The 17,264-nt window shown below is 41.6% G+C and overlaps 1 protein-coding gene across 1 annotated transcript in view; it reads left to right on the top strand.

Annotated features, from left to right (window-relative positions):
* The window catches only part of chd1 (chromodomain helicase DNA binding protein 1), a 38,390-nt gene extending 21,334 nt beyond the window's left edge, over window positions 1-17,056 (top strand). Inside the window, exons 16-36 of the mRNA XM_037691859.1 lie at window positions 732-884; window positions 1,021-1,092; window positions 2,123-2,272; window positions 2,489-2,637; window positions 2,765-2,861; window positions 6,690-6,785; window positions 6,871-7,047; window positions 7,217-7,377; window positions 7,727-7,768; window positions 7,838-7,971; window positions 9,844-9,982; window positions 10,681-10,831; window positions 11,045-11,167; window positions 11,296-11,445; window positions 11,517-11,771; window positions 12,897-13,028; window positions 13,787-13,965; window positions 14,077-14,176; window positions 14,254-14,305; window positions 14,391-14,637; window positions 16,703-17,056. Of these exons, the coding sequence (XP_037547787.1) occupies window positions 732-884; window positions 1,021-1,092; window positions 2,123-2,272; window positions 2,489-2,637; window positions 2,765-2,861; window positions 6,690-6,785; window positions 6,871-7,047; window positions 7,217-7,377; window positions 7,727-7,768; window positions 7,838-7,971; window positions 9,844-9,982; window positions 10,681-10,831; window positions 11,045-11,167; window positions 11,296-11,445; window positions 11,517-11,771; window positions 12,897-13,028; window positions 13,787-13,965; window positions 14,077-14,176; window positions 14,254-14,305; window positions 14,391-14,637; window positions 16,703-16,982 (3,039 nt within the window). The 3' untranslated portion in view covers window positions 16,983-17,056. The remainder of the gene's footprint in view (window positions 1-731; window positions 885-1,020; window positions 1,093-2,122; window positions 2,273-2,488; window positions 2,638-2,764; window positions 2,862-6,689; window positions 6,786-6,870; window positions 7,048-7,216; window positions 7,378-7,726; window positions 7,769-7,837; window positions 7,972-9,843; window positions 9,983-10,680; window positions 10,832-11,044; window positions 11,168-11,295; window positions 11,446-11,516; window positions 11,772-12,896; window positions 13,029-13,786; window positions 13,966-14,076; window positions 14,177-14,253; window positions 14,306-14,390; window positions 14,638-16,702) is intronic.
* Window positions 17,057-17,264: the final 208 nt, after the last annotated feature.

Raw genomic sequence — 17,264 nt, 5'->3', positions numbered from 1 at the left:
AGCTATCAGGAGATTTTGGAGCACTTCATGCTTCCATCTGCTGAAAAGCTTTATGGAGATGAAGATTTCATTTTTCAGCACGACCTGGCACCTGCTCACAGTGCCAAAACCACTGGTAAATGGTTTACTGACCATGGTATTACTGTGCTCAACTGGCCTGCCAACTCTCCTGACCTGAACCCCATAGAGAACCTGTGGGATATTGTGAAGAGAAAGTTGAGAGACGCAAGACCCAACACTCTAGATGAGCTTAAGGCCGCTATCAAAGCATCCTGGGCCTCCATAACACCTCAGCAGTGCCACAGGCTGATTGTCTCCATGCCACGCCGCATTGAAACAGTCATTCATGCAAAAGGATTCCCGACCAAGTATTGAGTGCATAACTGAACATGATTATTTGAAGGTTGGCGTTTTTTGTATTAAAAACACTTGTCTTTCATTGGTGGGATGAAATATGCTCATTTTTTGGGACAGGCATTTTGGGTTTTCATGAGCTGTATGCCATAATCATCAGTATTAAAACAATTAAAGACCTGAAATATTTCAGTTGGTGTGCAATGAATCTGAAATATATGAAAGTTTCATTTTTATCATTACATTATGGAAAATAATGACCTTTATCACAATATGCTAATTTTTTGAGAAGGACCTGTATTGTCAGTAGGTGATTCTGTTTAAATTGAGGTTTTTACATTTTAATAGATGGTTAACAGACTTTTTTTTTCTTATAGCAACTGATCCGCAGTAGTGGAAAGCTGGTTCTTTTGGACAAACTACTTGTGCGTTTGAAGGAGCGAGGTCACAGAGTTCTCATCTTCTCCCAGATGGTGCGGATGCTCGACATTCTGGCTGAATACTTGCGGTGTAGGCAGTTCCTTTTCCAGGTATCTGAACACCGTTGTCACATGACCATAATGCTTATTGTCCACAAAAGCTGCTTCGTGAAAGTAAATTCAGGAAAGTGTTAAATGTCTTGTTTTTTTATGTCATTTAAATTTAAAACGTTTTGTACTTGTGTAGAGATTGGACGGTTCCATTAAAGGGGAGATGCGGAAGCAGGCGTTGGATCATTTTAATGCCGAAGGTTCAGAGGTTTGTAAAGTTTTGTGTTATGAGTATCGGGTGGTGTTTCCTCTACAGCACTGACCTTGGCAGGGCGCTTGTCAGATGGAGAAGAAGAGAGTGGAGCGTACCCGGGAGGGTAACGGAGCACTGTGTTACTGATGCCGGTGGTTGTCTGCTGGGGTGGATTAGCAGAGCACAATGTTACTAACACTAGATCAAAACCACTTCTCCTGTGACGACCGCTTCTTGGCAACAATCTCCACGCCCCGACTGTTAGTGGAAGTTGCAGCGGGGGGGATTTCAGTAGGCAGGATGCTCAGTGCTGTTGACAAGGTGGGGGAGCCCTCCTTGGATAATAGTAGGGGAAATACTGCAAGGGATGTAATGGTACACAAAAATCACAGTTTGACACGTTCGTTTTTGAGTTCTTGTTAAAGTTTCAGGACCACAAGAAAAAGAAAGAAATGCCATTTGCAAGTGTTTTTTTAATTTATTATTTTAAACAAACGAAAAAAATCTCCAAAGCAGAGAGGATAAAAAAAAACAACAACTATAGTGGTGATGCTGTAAGTCCGTGTACAGCATGGTAAGATTGATCTACTGGAGACTTCACTATAAGTTTAAAGTTGTATTCACCCGATGTGTCAAACTAAAACGTTAATTAATTGTACAAATGAAAGGCATCACTGTCTTGTTAAGAAAATTGCACAAAGCGCTCAGATTATGACCAGTTTGGCTTTCTGTGTATCCAGCACTGCCTCTGCACTGCTGCCATAGTTTAACAGTAATAAAAAAACAGGCTGGTCTTTAAGCTGCTGTTTTCCTTCCACAGCAGTTCTTGTTTTGATTGGATGCGGAGCGCTGTAGTTTGTATTTTCCTCTAATCCTTTTCTGTTATCACATTTAGCAAAAAGCTAATTAAGAAGAACGTGTTCCCCAAAGTTTTAATGGTCTATAATGTTTACATGTACCGTTACGTCCCTAACGTATCAAGGAATACAGTGTACTAAGAATAAAACATGGCTATTGCCTAAAGTGGGTTTATTTGTGTGTTTAGGACTTCTGCTTCTTGTTATCCACGCGTGCGGGTGGCCTTGGTATCAATCTGGCATCGGCTGACACAGTGGTGATCTTTGACTCGGACTGGAATCCCCAAAATGATCTGCAGGCTCAAGCCAGAGCCCACAGGATCGGACAGAAAAGACAGGTCAGCACAAACCGTCGTAAGGTTTCATTAGTTTTTACCTCTCACTTTGCAACCAGTCTTTTTTTTCTTTTTTTTAATTCATCCAAGCTTTTAGAACAAAATTTACAACTCGTTATGTGTCAGATTGGCAACAATAAGTTTACAGGGAGCGTCGTTCCTCTACAAAATAGCAGTGACGGTCATGTGTGCCTTAATATTTGTTTGTGGACCTTGCAGGTGAACATCTATCGACTGGTGACTAAAAGTTCAGTGGAGGAGGATATCATTGAAAGGGCAAAAAAGAAAATGGTACTCGACCATCTTGTCATTCAAAGAATGGATACCACAGGAAAAACTGTCCTTCATACAGGTGCAGCTCCCTCAAGGTAAACAACACATTTTGGCACCTGTTTTTTGTGCTTGTTGTCCTCATGAAGGCTTTTAGAGCTGCCAGATAAAATCACCACAATTGTACATCACCGTATTCAACTTCAATATGTTTTCCTTCAACAGTTCAGCGCCTTTCAGCAAGGAGGAGCTCTCTGCCATTTTGAAATTTGGTGCTGAGGAGCTTTTCAAAGAGCCAGAGGGTGAAGAGCAGGAGCCTCAGGTGTGTTTTTCTAATTTTGGATTGGCAGTGTTGTACAGCTTCGTTTACTAGAAGTACAAATAAAAAAATGGGCAAGTGAGGTGAAACTGTAGCCTCATTCACGCAGTCCGGGACTGAGACGTGTTCTGGTCAGCTCGGTCCATTCAGAAAACACTGAGGCGGGGGGGGGGGGGGGGGGTGTCGGAGTCAGCCCTCTGATGCGCCTCTGTGCCACCGAGGGAAATAGTCACATGGCTGAGCTGACCAACGTGTGTCGAAACAAAATAAACAGAAGGAGCTGCGGCTCATTAATGTGATGAACTCAAGAGATTAGTTGCAGCAGCCTGTGGGATTAAACAACAGCAAACTGATTTAATACCAAAGGAATATTGAAGACACACAGCAACTATGTAGTTTAAAATAGTAGTTAACCACAAACAGGACCAGTAAAGTGAGTTAATTCATTTTAGTAAATGTCATGAGGGAAATGTCAGACACACATTAAACAAACATATTAACCCTCCGTGCAGCCGTGTTGTGTAACTGTCTTCTGAATAAGCCTGATGTGTATCCAGTATGTCTTCGTTGTTTATGACCACTCTGCTGTAGAAAAGACAACTTTTTGTTCTGACTCGTTCAGAGTCAAAGCTGGAAAGTTTTTACAAACCGGATTCCAAAAAAGTTGGGACACTAAACAAATTGTGAATAAAGACTGAATGCAATGATGTGAAGATGGCAAATGTCAATATTTTATTCGTAATATAACACAGATGACAGATCAAAAGTTTAATCTGAGTAAATGTAACATTTTAAAGGAAAAATATGTTGATTCAAAATTTCACAGTGTCAACAAATCCCAAAAAAGTTGGGACAAGTAGCAATAAGTGGCTGGAAAAAGGAAATTGAGCATATAATGAACAGCTGGAAGACCAATTAACACTAATTAGGTCAATTGACAACATGATTGGTATAAAAAGAGCTTCTCAGAGTGTCAGTGTCTCTCAGAAGCCAAGATGGTAAGAAGATCACCAATTCCACCATTGTTGCGCAGACAGATAGTGCAGCAATACCAGAATGGTGTTACCCAGAGTAAAATAGCAAAGACTTTTAAGTTATCATCATCAACCGTGCATAACATCATCAAAAGATTCAGAGAATCTGGAACAATCGCCGTGCGCAAGGGTCAAGGCCGTAAAACTACTGGATGCTCGTGATCTCCGGGCCCTTAAACGTCACTGCACCTCAAACAGGAATGCCACTGTCAAGGAAATAACAGAATGGGCTCAGGAATACTTCCAGAAAGCATTGTCAGTGAACACAATCCACCGTGCCATCTGCTGTTGCCATCTGAAACTCTACAGTGCAAAGAGGAAGCCATTTCTAAGCAAGCCCCACAAGCTTAGACGTTTGCACTGGGCCAGGGGTCATTTAAAATGGAGTGTGGCAAAATGGAAGACTGTTCTGTTGTCAGATGAGTCACGATTTGAAGTTCTTTATGGAACACTGGGACGCCATGTCATCCGGACCAGAGAGGACAAGGATAGCCCAAGTTGTTATCAACGCTCCGTTCAGAAACCTGCATCACTGATGGTATGGGGTTGCATGAGTGCTTGTGGCATGGGCAGCTTGCATGTCTGGAAAGGCACCATTAATGCAGAGAACTATGTTCAGGTTCTAGAACAACATATGCTCCCATCTAGACGTCATCTCTTTCAGGGAAGACCCTGCATTTTTCAACACGATAATGCCAGACCACATTCTGCAGCAATCACAACATCATGGCTACGTAGGAGAAGGATCCGGGTACTGAAATGGCCAGCCTGCAGTCCAGATCTTTCACCTATAGAGAACATTTGGCGCATCATAAAGAGGAAGGTGCGACAAAGAAGGCCCAAGACGATTGAACAGTTAGAGGCCTGTATTAGACATGAATGGGAGAGCATTCCTATTTCTAAACTTGAGAAACTGGTCTCCTCTGTCCCCAGACGTCTGTTGAGTGTTGTAAGAAGAAGGGGGGATGCCACACAGTGGTAAAAATGGACTTGTCTCAACTTTTTTGGGATTTGTTGATGCCATGAAGTTTGGAAACAACAGATTTTTCCCTTAAAATGATACATTCTCTCAGTTTAAACTTTTGATCTATGATTTGAGTTCTATTCTGAATAAAATATTAGATGTTGGCACCTCCACATCATTGCATTCAGTTTTTATTCACAATTTGTTTAGTGTCCCAACTTTTTTGGAATCCGGTTTGTAGAAAACTTTCAGAAACTACTGCTTTTAGAACCTCGAGTTCCTCTGAATATTTTGGAGGGTGAAAGGAAGAGAGGAGTCATTTGTCTTTTGTCCCCCAACCCCGATCCTTCATCTATCTTTGTTTTTTAAGAAAAAGAAAAGAACTAATCAGTTCACAGGAGACATTACACAATGAGGGTCGGAGTAGTACACGTAATGTTTTATTGTGAAATATGTCTTGAAATATATCAAACCTGTTTGTTTTTCACAAGTTCATTCAATATTTGTGGGTTGTTGCATATTGTTTTGGTCGCAGCTGTAGATTGAAGTTGTGATGTTTATGTCAAATACATATTTTAGTCTTTCACCTCAGCTCTGTTCAGATTGGACAAACAGCAACCTGATTTCCAGCCTTTGGTTAATTTTCTTTTATAGTCTTGAATTTTCTGTAAAATCCCGAGTTATTTTTTCTCACTCTCATTCCACGTTTTTTCTCTAAAGAGTTGTTGTAGGTACTTTGTGGCATGTCCTCATTGTAGTTGTTGTGGTCTGCCATGACTACATATTTTCTCTTGTTTCTACTTGAATTCAATTCAAAAATACTTTATTAATCCCAGAGGTAAGTTAAATGTTGTGACTCATCATCCTGGTTTCATTAAAGAGTTGTTCTAGATGCTGATGCTGTGGGCAGGAAGGATCTCTTGTCCGTCTTACAGCAGATCTGAAGAAGCCTCTGGCTGAAGACATTTATCCTGCAGTCTGACCTGCTTTATTATAACTTTGGGTTATACTGGCACTTTTTGTTTTGGAGTTTCTTTTGCCTAACCCTGGTTGTCAGTAACTTGTTTCACTGTCAGTCAGGGACTGCACAGTAGTGGCTCTCAACTGGTCGTCTTCATCACCCTTTAATGACAAGTCATGATGCAAATTGAGGAAAATGTTCAATTCCTCAACTTTATTGAATGAAAAGATGGTGCAGTTTGGGCCTGAGGTAGTTGAATAGCATGTTACAGAATCCCACCACAGACAAAAAACCCATACGTTCAACGAGAAGCCAAAATGACCAGCAAGTGGTGACACTAATATTCCCTTTTTATATTCTATTCCCCAAAACACTTTTTCTAACTTTAGCCTTTTTGAACAGACTAGGCAGTGCTTTCGTACACGATCATAAAATAAACTTCCACTACTGAGATGTTGTGGATTGTGTAGCTTTAGCCGAGTACACACCCGTTGAGTGCATATAATTTATTTTTCAGTCGTTTATTCAATTATTATCCATAAATCAGACATGACGATCAGAATGTCAATGTTTTATTTTTAATGTTTTTTGCTCAGGCAAAAGACAGCGACCCACATTTGGGTCTCAACCCTCCAGTTGGGAATCTGGTTTAGATGGTATCTGACTGGAGACTTTTTTTTTTTTTTAACGACTTTACTGATTATTATGTTATTTAGTGAAATCAAACATAAAAAAAAATGCCACGTTTAGGTGACATTTTGTAGCTATTCCTGGTGTTGCTGAATAACGTAAATTAATAATTTAATAAGCATGTTTGCGCACACTTCTGTTTAAAAATGGTTTAATTTAAATTCTTGTGTTTTTATTTGTAGGAAATGGACATCGATGAAATCCTCAAAAGGGCCGAGACCAGGGAGAACGACCCTGGACCTTCCACTGTAGGAGAAGAGCTGCTGTCTCAGTTCAAGGTGAGAAAATGAAACATCCTGAGATGGTTTTGTTGGTTTTTAGCAACTGATCACTTACGTTTGTTTGTTGGCCTGTCTGATGCAGGTTGCCAACTTCACTGTGATGGAGGAGGACGATCTAGATATCGACTCTGAGCGAAGTCAAAGGAGCTGGGATGACATCATTCCTGAAGAGCAACGGAGGAGGATGGAGGAAGAAGAGCGACAAAAAGAGCTGGAAGAAATATACCTATTACCACGCATGAGGAATTGTGCCAAACAGGTACGCATCAGAGGGAGCCATGCCAAATAAAAGTTGTGTTGAAATGATCTGAACTTATTTCTTTAGAGGCACACATTGGTCTTTTTTTTATGGCAAAGGTATTTATTTCTTTGTGCGTTGCAGTTTCTTATTGAACTATCTGATGATTTTTCACTCTTTGTGCCAACAGATAAGCTTTAACTCCAATGTGAGTCGGCTGAGCAGGAACAGGAGATATTCTGGTTCTGATAGTGACTCCGCCTCGGACCGAAAGAGACCAAAAAAACGAGGACGACCTCGGACCATTCCACGGGAAAATATCAAGGGCTTTACTGATGCAGAGATCCGCAGGTGAAGATCTTTACTACCACATGCAAATATTTTTACAGTTCATTTTACAAGACTCCTCAAAACATTTCACTGCAATGCTAAAATGTTAGTTTTTAACGATGGATCATTATTTATCACTGCCAGCAGCTGTTTTCATCTGCTCCACAACTCGGTCAGACACAAGAGAAAGCAGCTTATTAAGAAATATTTACCTTATTTCATCGTTTTCTCTCTGCAGCATCAGCATCGGTGTTGTTATCCTTCTAAAATTAACATCAAGTTTGTAGATTTAATATTTTACAACACTAGTAGCTGTTGAGAGACTCTTCCTGTCATACTCAAATTAACTCATCCCTCGAACGTTTGACAGGTTTGTCAAGAGCTACAAGAAATTTGGGGGACCACTGGAGAGGTAAGTTGGTTTCAAGAGTTTTATAAATAACACTAGGTAGTCTGCTCAACACATGTTGTTTGGACTCAGATTGGATGCCATTGCTCGTGATGCTGAACTTGTGGATAAGTCTGAACACGACCTGAAACGCTTGGCAGAAACTGTCCACAATGGATGTGTGAGAACTCTGCGTGAAAACCCCTGTGGACCAGAGAAGTCATCAGGTAATTCAGATTTTTAAAAAAAATCCAATTAAACTGCTTATGCGTAAAAAACTGTTTTCTTCATACAGTAGAAGACACGGGTGTAAACCTCAAGTCTACAAATATCCACTTCAAGCAGATTCAGCTACAGATGCTATTTACTGATGGACTTCTTGTATTAAACTTGTCAACTTTATCTTTGCTAACATACCTGAAGGATGATGTTGAATCAACTTTACTTGAAGCTTAGCAGTGGGCTGCGCTATGACAAGGGTCAACAGCACAAACTGTGTGGGAATCTACATCACTCAAGATCTCTTGACTACAAGAATAGGTTTTCTCAGGAGAGATGTCGGAATTTGATTCATGTCGTCATCTCCCAGTTAGTCCTGTCGCAATAAACAATAAATCAGTTAATCGCATGATAAATGAAAATTATCCACCTCATTTTCATTTATCGGCTTTATCGTTTCTTCTTGTCTCTCTCTTTCTACTGAAGGCACTGGATGACAAAAGGCTCAACTCCAGTGCTCTTCTTCTTTCTCTTTTCTCTTTAAAATCCATTTTAACGATCCAAAATTGCATTTTTGGATCGTTAAAAGCAGCTAAGCTGAGAAGATAAGCTACGAGCTAAGCTAACAGGCCGACCTCGGGGGGGAAAAAACCTCCGTCTTGTCGAAGCAGCAAAATTCGCGGTTGAAACCTGTGCCTTCGTGTAAATAGTTGTTTTCTCTGCAAAAAGAAGCTGATTTTTAATAAAAGCTTTGCGTGACAAATGCTACGCTAAAGAGCTCAAACCACACCGAGCGTCCACCATTTTGAGAACCGAAGAGACACAGCCCGTGTCACGTCAAGGAGTCTCCCTCCCATTTTTCTTAAAGAGACACACTGCTCACTCCCTCACTACCCATCCTTAGAACAAAGTCCATGCTCAATAATCCAGGTATACAATCCAACATTTTTCAGTCAGGACTTTGTTGTTTTCAACCAGTTTGACAAGACTGTCAACAAAGAAGAGGGCCGGCAATGAAGGAGGGGGCGTACCAAAGAGACCATCTTATCACAAGCAGAACTGGTTTGTTCCACTTTGGAGGAAGCTGTTGGGGGAAGAATCAGTTTTGTTGTGTGTTTCCTTGACTGATGAAGCCTTCCGGATCGAAGGCGAAACGTTTCAGCACAAAAAATAAACTGTCCAGATGACCTGACTGAAAAATGTTGGGTATCCACCCTTAGGTTCTAACTGTCTTATACTGCCATCTCGTGGTCAAAAAAGGTACTACACACAAAACAAATAAACATTTCTTCTTAAATTTGACAATAATTACTATTTATTGTCAAATTTCAAACAATATTATCGTTTATCGCAATAATTTCCGAGACAATTAATCGCCCAGCAAAATTAGTTATCGTGACAGGCCTACTCCCAGTCAGTGGATGCTTTGATGAGAGCATTATGAACCTCATCGTGTCCTTGAATGTTACACATGATGTATCTGAGCAGCTTGTGTGGTCAGAATTTCTGGGAGAATCACTGATGAGCTCTTTGATGAGGCATGTAAAAAGTAGGTCCTTTGTATCGTGATAGCTCCTCTCAATCCTCCCGTGGTTTGTTTAATTACGTGCCATTATGAAGAAGATATCCCAAAGGATCAAGAGCAATCAGAATTTAAAACATCCTTATTCCACAGACACTCATTAAGTCTAGAGAAAGACTGTTTTATTTCAATGTATTTTCAATAAATAAAATGAAAAATCTTTACAGTAGTCAACTGTCAGTGCAATATGCCAGTAAATGTAAACCACCTTCATGAACTGCTGCTTCATCCAGATTACAGAAGTTTTAGATGATAAATAAATCAATCATTCCTGTTTTTCTTGTGATTTGATCTCCAGGAGGCAGGAGGGGAAAGGTGAAAGGTCCTACATTCAGAATTTCTGGCGTCCAGGTTAATGCTAAGCTTGTTATTTCTCATGAAGAAGAGCTGGCTCCGCTGCATAAGGCCATTCCTGCTGATCCCGAGGAGAGGAAAAGGTAAAGTTTCTGCACCGAGCACTCGACTGTGCGTCTTTTAAAATAGGTCCTTTTCTAGCTGCTCTTTGTCTTGTAAACACAGGTTTGAACGACACAAGTCGCAAGTTACAGCAAAAGCAGTATCTAAGTAAAATACTCGAGTTACAGTTTGTAGCTGTATTGTCTCTGCTTACATGCAAAATTGCTCTGAAAGTTTGTTGGCCTGTGCAGCTCAGATCCAGGTTGAAGAAAAAGTGCTCACTCCTGTTCTGGGAACTCTTAAATTGTAGGTGCAGTTTGTCTGAGATGTTATTACGTTTAAGGCAATCTGCTTATTTGACCAAACTGAGCAGAACCAACAGAAAGAAGCTGAAGGTCTGAAGCTTGTGGTTTGTTCACGATAGAGCAGGATCTGTTGCTTATTTTAATTCACATTTTTATTATTCAAGAGTTTTATTTGTTCACTATTGGCTTGTTTGAAGGTAGGATATAAAACTATACAACAGCTGACACTTCAAAAGTATACAACTAAACCTACTACAGAAAAGACTAAAGTCAATAAAAGTCTAAATTACTCTGCAGGTAAGATCAAACTTTACGACAAGTTGGAAACAAACATTAGATTTAACTGGTTTAGTTTAAGCTTTTGCAAGTGTGTAAATCCCATAAAAAGTTTAATTGCAGTTTGTATTGACAGGATCTTAACTGTGTTTGTTCAGGTATATGATTCCGTGCCACTCGAAGGCAGCACACTTCGACATCGAGTGGGGGAAGGAGGACGACTCCAGTCTTCTCATAGGAATCTATGAATACGGTTATGGCAGCTGGGAGATGATAAAGATGGACCCGGACCGAAATCTCACACACAAGGTGAGTTCAGGATTTCTGACCGTTTTAACAACAATAATGGCTTCTTGGTTTTTTTTTTTTAAATCCAGCACCCAAAAAAATACACTAAAACAAAACAGCATCAGCCTTTTCATTTATTGATAGTCCTTCATTAGTGATTCTTACCTATTGCTCCACTGAACTCTAATGCATTTCTAATGACAGTCACTATGTGTTTCATCTATTATTGATCAGCTTCTACCAGATGATCCCGACAAGAAGCCTCAGGCCAAACAGCTCCAGGCCAGAGCTGACTACCTCATCAAATTACTGTGCAAAGACTTGGCCAAAAGAGAAGCACAGAAACAAGCTGGAACCGTGAGTCTCGGAGGAAATTATTTTGTATCGCTGCTCGACTTGAAGGAGTGTTTGCTTTGGGACAGTTTTGTTCCTAATAATAGATTTAAGTTCGTGTCTACAAGGATAAATCATTTGTTTGTATGTAGGCAAATTCACGGAAGAGGAAACCAAGAAGTAAAAAGAGCAAAGCTCTAAAGACGACTAAGGCAGACGAGGTGACAAAGAGCCCATCTTCAGATCTCCAGTCAGACAAGAGGTCAGAAGACGAGGATGAGCTCGACGAGGACGACGACAAGGTAACCTTGGTTTCATCACACAATGCCTTAAGTAGTTGGTCGGTTGAGGTGACGAGGTCTGATCCCTTCAGGAGGTGGCACAGGTGAAGATATCGAGCAGATGGGCCCGAGCAGACAAGATGGTGGTGAAGGAGGAGAAAGAGGAGGATAATGATGAGGAGGACGAGCAGGACGTTTTCTCATCGGTGGAGAGAGATGTCAAAGAAAAGGATGGAAAGAAAGAGAAGGATGAAAGTTGTGACTTTAAAGACATAAAAGAGTCCAAAGAAAAGAAAGAAATCGTGGCTCTTCAGACAAAACATAGACAAGAGGAGGGCACCGACAAGGTGAGAGAAGTTTAAACAATGAGAAGCATCAAGAATTATACTCTGGATTAGGGCTGCACCGATCCACTTTTTTTTCTCCACTTCCGATCCGATAACAACACCTGTCGTTTAGCGTCTGACGATAGCGATCCGATATCGACACTTGTAGTTTAGTATCTGTCGATACCAACGCCCGTAGTTTGGCATCTGTCTATACCGATCCGATACCAACACCTATAGTTTAGTATCTGTCGATACCAACGCCCGTAGTTTGGCATCTGTCTATACCGATCCGATACCAACACTTATGGTTTAGTGTCTGTCGATACCAACGCCCGTCGTTTGGCGTCTGTCGATACCAACGCCCGTCGTTTGACGTCTGTCGATACCGATCCGATGCCAACACCTGTAGTTTGTCGTCTGTCGATACCGATCCGATACCAACACCTGTAGTTTGCCGTCTGTCAATAGCGATCCGATACCAACACTTGCCTGTTGTTGTCTGTCGATACCGATAGCAACACCCGTAGTTTAGCATGTCGATGGCGATCCGATACCAACACTTGTAGTTTCGCATCTGTCGATACCGATCCAATGCCAACACTTGCAGTTTAGCCTCTGTCGATACCGATCCGATACAGAAAACTGTGCTGAATTAACAAAAATGGCTAAATCATGTCATCTGGACCCGTTTCAGAAACTGGTCCAGATGACACGATTTAGCCATTTTTGTTGTCTACCTGGATGTTTGAGCTTACAAACCCAGTGCTGAATTAACTTAAAACGTTTGTTCTGTTAAATGCAGACATGAACTTACTGAATTAATAATTTATTGAAAACTGCACCAGAACAGCACACAAACACACCAAGAGCTTCACAAGCTCAGTCAAACATGTAAAAACAACACAACTTTAATTTGATCAGTCAGTACGCTAGCGCGTGGCGTCACTCAGAGCACAAAGCTCAGAATTAGAGTGAATAGATCTGCACAGTCATGGATCGGTCACATTGTCACCGATACCCGATCCAGAAGTGTGTGTTTTTTTCTCTGTACTGATACCGATATTGGTATTGGATTGGTGCATCTCTACTCTGGATAAATGAAAAGTCAAACTAGAATTGTCTCTAATATACTGTCTTAATCAGATTGAAGTGAAGACCGAGGTACACGACCGGATAAAGAAAGCCTCAGACTTGTCTGTCCATAAAGTAACGAACGCAGAAAACATGCCAGGGTCTGAGGAGTCTGAGGAACTGGACCAGAGGACCTTCAGTGTGGTACGTTGACTGGTTCAAATACACATTGTAAATAATAAAACAGTCCCAAACCATGTCATTTTACTGATGTATTCATTGTGAGTGGGTAGCTGTGCTTGAAATGACACCTGTGGAGTCTGGTAGAAAAATTATTCATAAGCCCGTCATGTTAGTTCAGTCTTTTTCATGTTATCCTCTCACGAACTGTGATCTGCTGAGGACTGCGGAGTCTGTTGAGCCTTATTTGGCTGAGGGTTGCACAGTCTGACCTTCGGGTGAATTTGGTGGGACGTCCACTCCTGGAAAAATTAGCAGCTTTTTTTAAATGTTCTCTTCTTATGGATGGACTCTGAAGTGGTTTTACAAACAGTCTCACGCAGCAGCTGTTTCACTGCAGACGTCTTTCCGCTCTGGCGTTGTGTTAACACACCCGTGTGCTCCAGACCAGTGAAAAGCCACGACGCATTTTACGCATTAGAAAAATCAAAGCAAATATGTTCTTGTTTTGAGTATTTTACCTTGTTTATAAGGCACCTTGATTTTACTGTATATATCACTACTTTTATTTAAGTTGCATTTTACAGTTGCGTGTACTTCATCTGTGTTCTTTGTTTAAGACAGGTCTCTCTTAAGACCAGATCATTTTTATTATGTCCTGATAAGTAAAACCTTAGAATTAAAACAGGGTGAATCTTCTTTTTCACATGCGTGTCATTTTGTGTGTTTTAAAAAAAGAGAGTGATTCAAGTTAATCGAGTTGTGCTTTTGTTTTGTTGCAGTGTAAAGAGAGGATGCGGCCGGTGAAAGCTGCCTTGAAGCAGCTGGACAGACCGGAGAAGGGTCTGTCAGAGCGTGAGCAGCTGGAACACACCAGACAATGTCTCATAAACATCGGAGACCACATCACAGAGTGCCTGAAGGAGTACTCAAACCCTGACCAGATCAAACAATGGAGGAAGTTAGTTTACTCCGTGTCTTCAGATCAACTCACTGTTTTAACTAAGAACACGTTTATCTTTGCTTTAAGGTGGTTCAAATGATCTAAATGTGTTTGTGGTGTTCTTTACAGAAATCTGTGGATATTTGTTTCTAAATTTACTGAGTTTGATGCGAGGAAGCTGCATAAATTGTACAAGCACGCGATCAAGAAAAGACAAGAGAATGCTCAGGTATTTAAAGACCACGAAGTATTTCTTCTTACGATCTAGAAAGACGTGAACATCCACGATATTTACTCTTTCCACAGGCAATGGAGCAGAACACTAGACATATAAACACTCAAGGCTTTAAACATCTTGGTAGGTGAAATGCTTTTAACACAAAACAAAAAGCGAGGACGATCCCGCAGATCTTGGTACATGTGTGTGTTTGTCTTGTCCTCAGATGTTGAACGGTTGAAGGACAGCTCTCACCATGACGACAGCAGCAGGGACAGCTACAGCTCCGACAGGCATCAGCCTTCAGCTCGACACCACGACAGCAGCAGCGGTAAAGAGAGGCACAGCTTCGAGTCCCACAAGAAGACCCCAACGGGCGAATCCAGGAAAAGGCCCTACTCCTCCTTCAGCAACGGCAAAGACCACCGGGACAGAGACCACTATAGAGCAGACAACAGGGACAGACAGGACAGGTGAGACGAGAAGGGATTTCTTTTTCACAAACATGTTGAAATCAGGTGTCTCTTGTAAATGAGTCCCCGAGGCTCAATGGGATTAACCTGTCAAAATAAAGGTTGAATGAATGAATGTTGAATATGTTTGTTTGTCTCTCCGACACACTTGGACTAAGTTTAATCGTCATATCTCTCTCTCTCTCCCCTTCGTTTTTGATTTGTAACCAAACTCAGAGGATGTAGTTGATGAATAGTTAGTTTTAGTTATAAATGCTCGTCGCTGAAAGTGAAAGGGCAATGATGATGGTCACTGCAGCTTATCAGCTTTAGTAAACAAAAAATGGTTATAGCTTACAGTGTTCCCCTACATTACGGTACGGCAGGGTGCTCATCTCTTCTGTGATTCTTGTTGGGAGGGTGGGGTGGAGACCGAGACACATCTGTGTTGCACTCTGTACCTACCGTATTTTCCACCGTACAATTCGCATCTATTATGCATCACCGCTGACACGTCACGTTTGTTATGCTTCACCGCTGACCACCCAGAAATGTGTGCCGGTGTTGTGCCAAAACTCTATTGGTTGCCAAAATGGCGACCGCAGGAGCGTGTACAGGAGGACTTTAGCAAGAATTTAACAAGACTAACACTTAAAAACAATTATTTGTTTGTTCGAAATTATAGGAAAGGTGTGTCTCTGTTGAACTTTTCCTTCATAAATGCTCTTTAATGGTCAAATATCAGGGCTGAAGGTGGCTCTGTATGGCAAGCCAAGTGTCTCATTAATAACCACTTTTACCTATTAATGAGACACTTGGCTTGCCATAACACTCGATGGCCCTCTAGTGACTGAAAATGGTAGTGTTCACTATTTTTTATGACAATGAATGAAATCATCAGAGCTCAGACATAAACTGGATTATAAATATCTATTAGTTGCTTCAGTGTATAAGTTGCAGGACTTGTGTGACTTATACGCTGGAAAATACGGTACAGGTTTTGAGCCAGGGTGGGGGGCGTCGGGGGAACGGTTCAGCGTGAGAATAACTGAGCGCTACCTCTAGCTTTTTATCTAGCTCGTCTGTATTGCAGTTCGGGAGGCAGGGTGCTCGGTTCTGTTGACAGGGCGGGGCGTCCTGCTTGTATAATGGTAGGTGTAGGTGCGTTTTACAGATGTGGTGAATCCAAAAAAAAAAGGTTGAAAACAAAAGCACTGGAGTTCATTTTGAACTGAAGGCGTCTCGTTTCTCATGCGAGGAGCTTCCTCCTCTGAAGTGAAACGTCTTCAGTTCAAAATGAACTCCAGTTGTTTTGTTTTTAACTTTTTTCCAGATTTACCGTGTCCTGGATGACTGAGAATCTTCCCCAACGTACAGATGTGGTAAAAGCTGAGCCTCATGCTCCACACATGCTCTGAGCACTAACAGACATCACCTGGTCTTATTGTTAAATGTCACTTACTTGATTCATCATTTGACATCATGAGATGAGCAGCTTGGATTAAATCTGCACCAAGATGCAAATAGGATCAAGTTTCCATCCGTTATCTTTACCTGCTCCTTCTTTTCTGGGTCGCTGGTGCTCATTTTTAGCAGTCGCTTCGTGAGGACGGGGACACCCTGGACGGGTCTCCAGTCCTTCACAGGGACACACGGAGACAAACGAGACAAACAACCGTTCACACTCGCTCACACTTAGGGATAATTTAGAGTTACCAGTCAGACTAACATGCATGTTTTTGGTCTGTGGGAGGAAACTGGAGCACCAGTATCCTGATGCATGCTCAATAATCTAGGCAGAAAAATGTAAAAAAGTGAAGTCGGGTCCTCTGGATGGGTTAATAAAATAAAAATAAATAAATTATAGAAACGTTGCATCTTTCATTTGAAAGCTGGAGTACCAGTAAACTGTCAACAGTTGTCAGAAGGATAAATAAACGACCGCTCTAATGTGATTAACGAGCCGGACAGAACTGATAAGTCCAGCGAGGCTCTATAATCTGGAGGAATAGTTGTTGACGTAATGGTCCTGTTGTTTTAATTCGTGCACCTTGATGCTCAGTAACACTGACTCGTGTTCATGCAGATATTACGACAGCAAACACAGGAAACTGGAGGAAGTCCGTACCGGCAGAGACCATCGGCTGGACCAGAAGGACCTTTCTCATTCAGACCACCGCTCGTACAACCGCTACCACTCGGACTGGCAGACAGACCTGCGAGTGTCGGGGAGTGGGGCCCGCTCCCCCCGAGACCAGCGCTCACCTTGTGACTCTCGCTCACCCATGGGATATCACTCGCCGTACGAATACTCGTCAGACCACAGGAGTCCGCCGGAGCAGATCTGGAGCAGCCGCAAGACATAGCAGCAGCTGCCTGGGCCTGCTCGCAGCAGCCATAGACTCAGCAACACAGGAAATGCCTTAAAGTAACTGTGGACCCCCAGACTTCAAACTGTTCAAAGCACTGTCGGTCAGTTCAGCTCGACTGTTCCTGTCTTCACTTCAGCACGTGAGGACCCCGGAAAAACACCAACACTTTAAAAAAGAAGTAGCTTCAAGCAGGCAGCAACTTTAAATAAAAAAAAAAATCTAAAGTTACTTTTGTATTTAAGAGTTTATTGTTGTGTTTTAAGGCTCTGAGGCTGA

Source organism: Nematolebias whitei, chromosome 18 (assembly GCF_014905685.2).
Source record: "Nematolebias whitei isolate Nwh7 chromosome 18, NemWhi1, whole genome shotgun sequence".
In the NCBI taxonomy this organism is placed as follows: Eukaryota; Metazoa; Chordata; class Actinopteri; order Cyprinodontiformes; family Rivulidae; genus Nematolebias; species Nematolebias whitei.
Note: the sequence above shows the minus strand (reverse complement) of the source record. Positions and strands in the feature narration are given on the sequence as shown.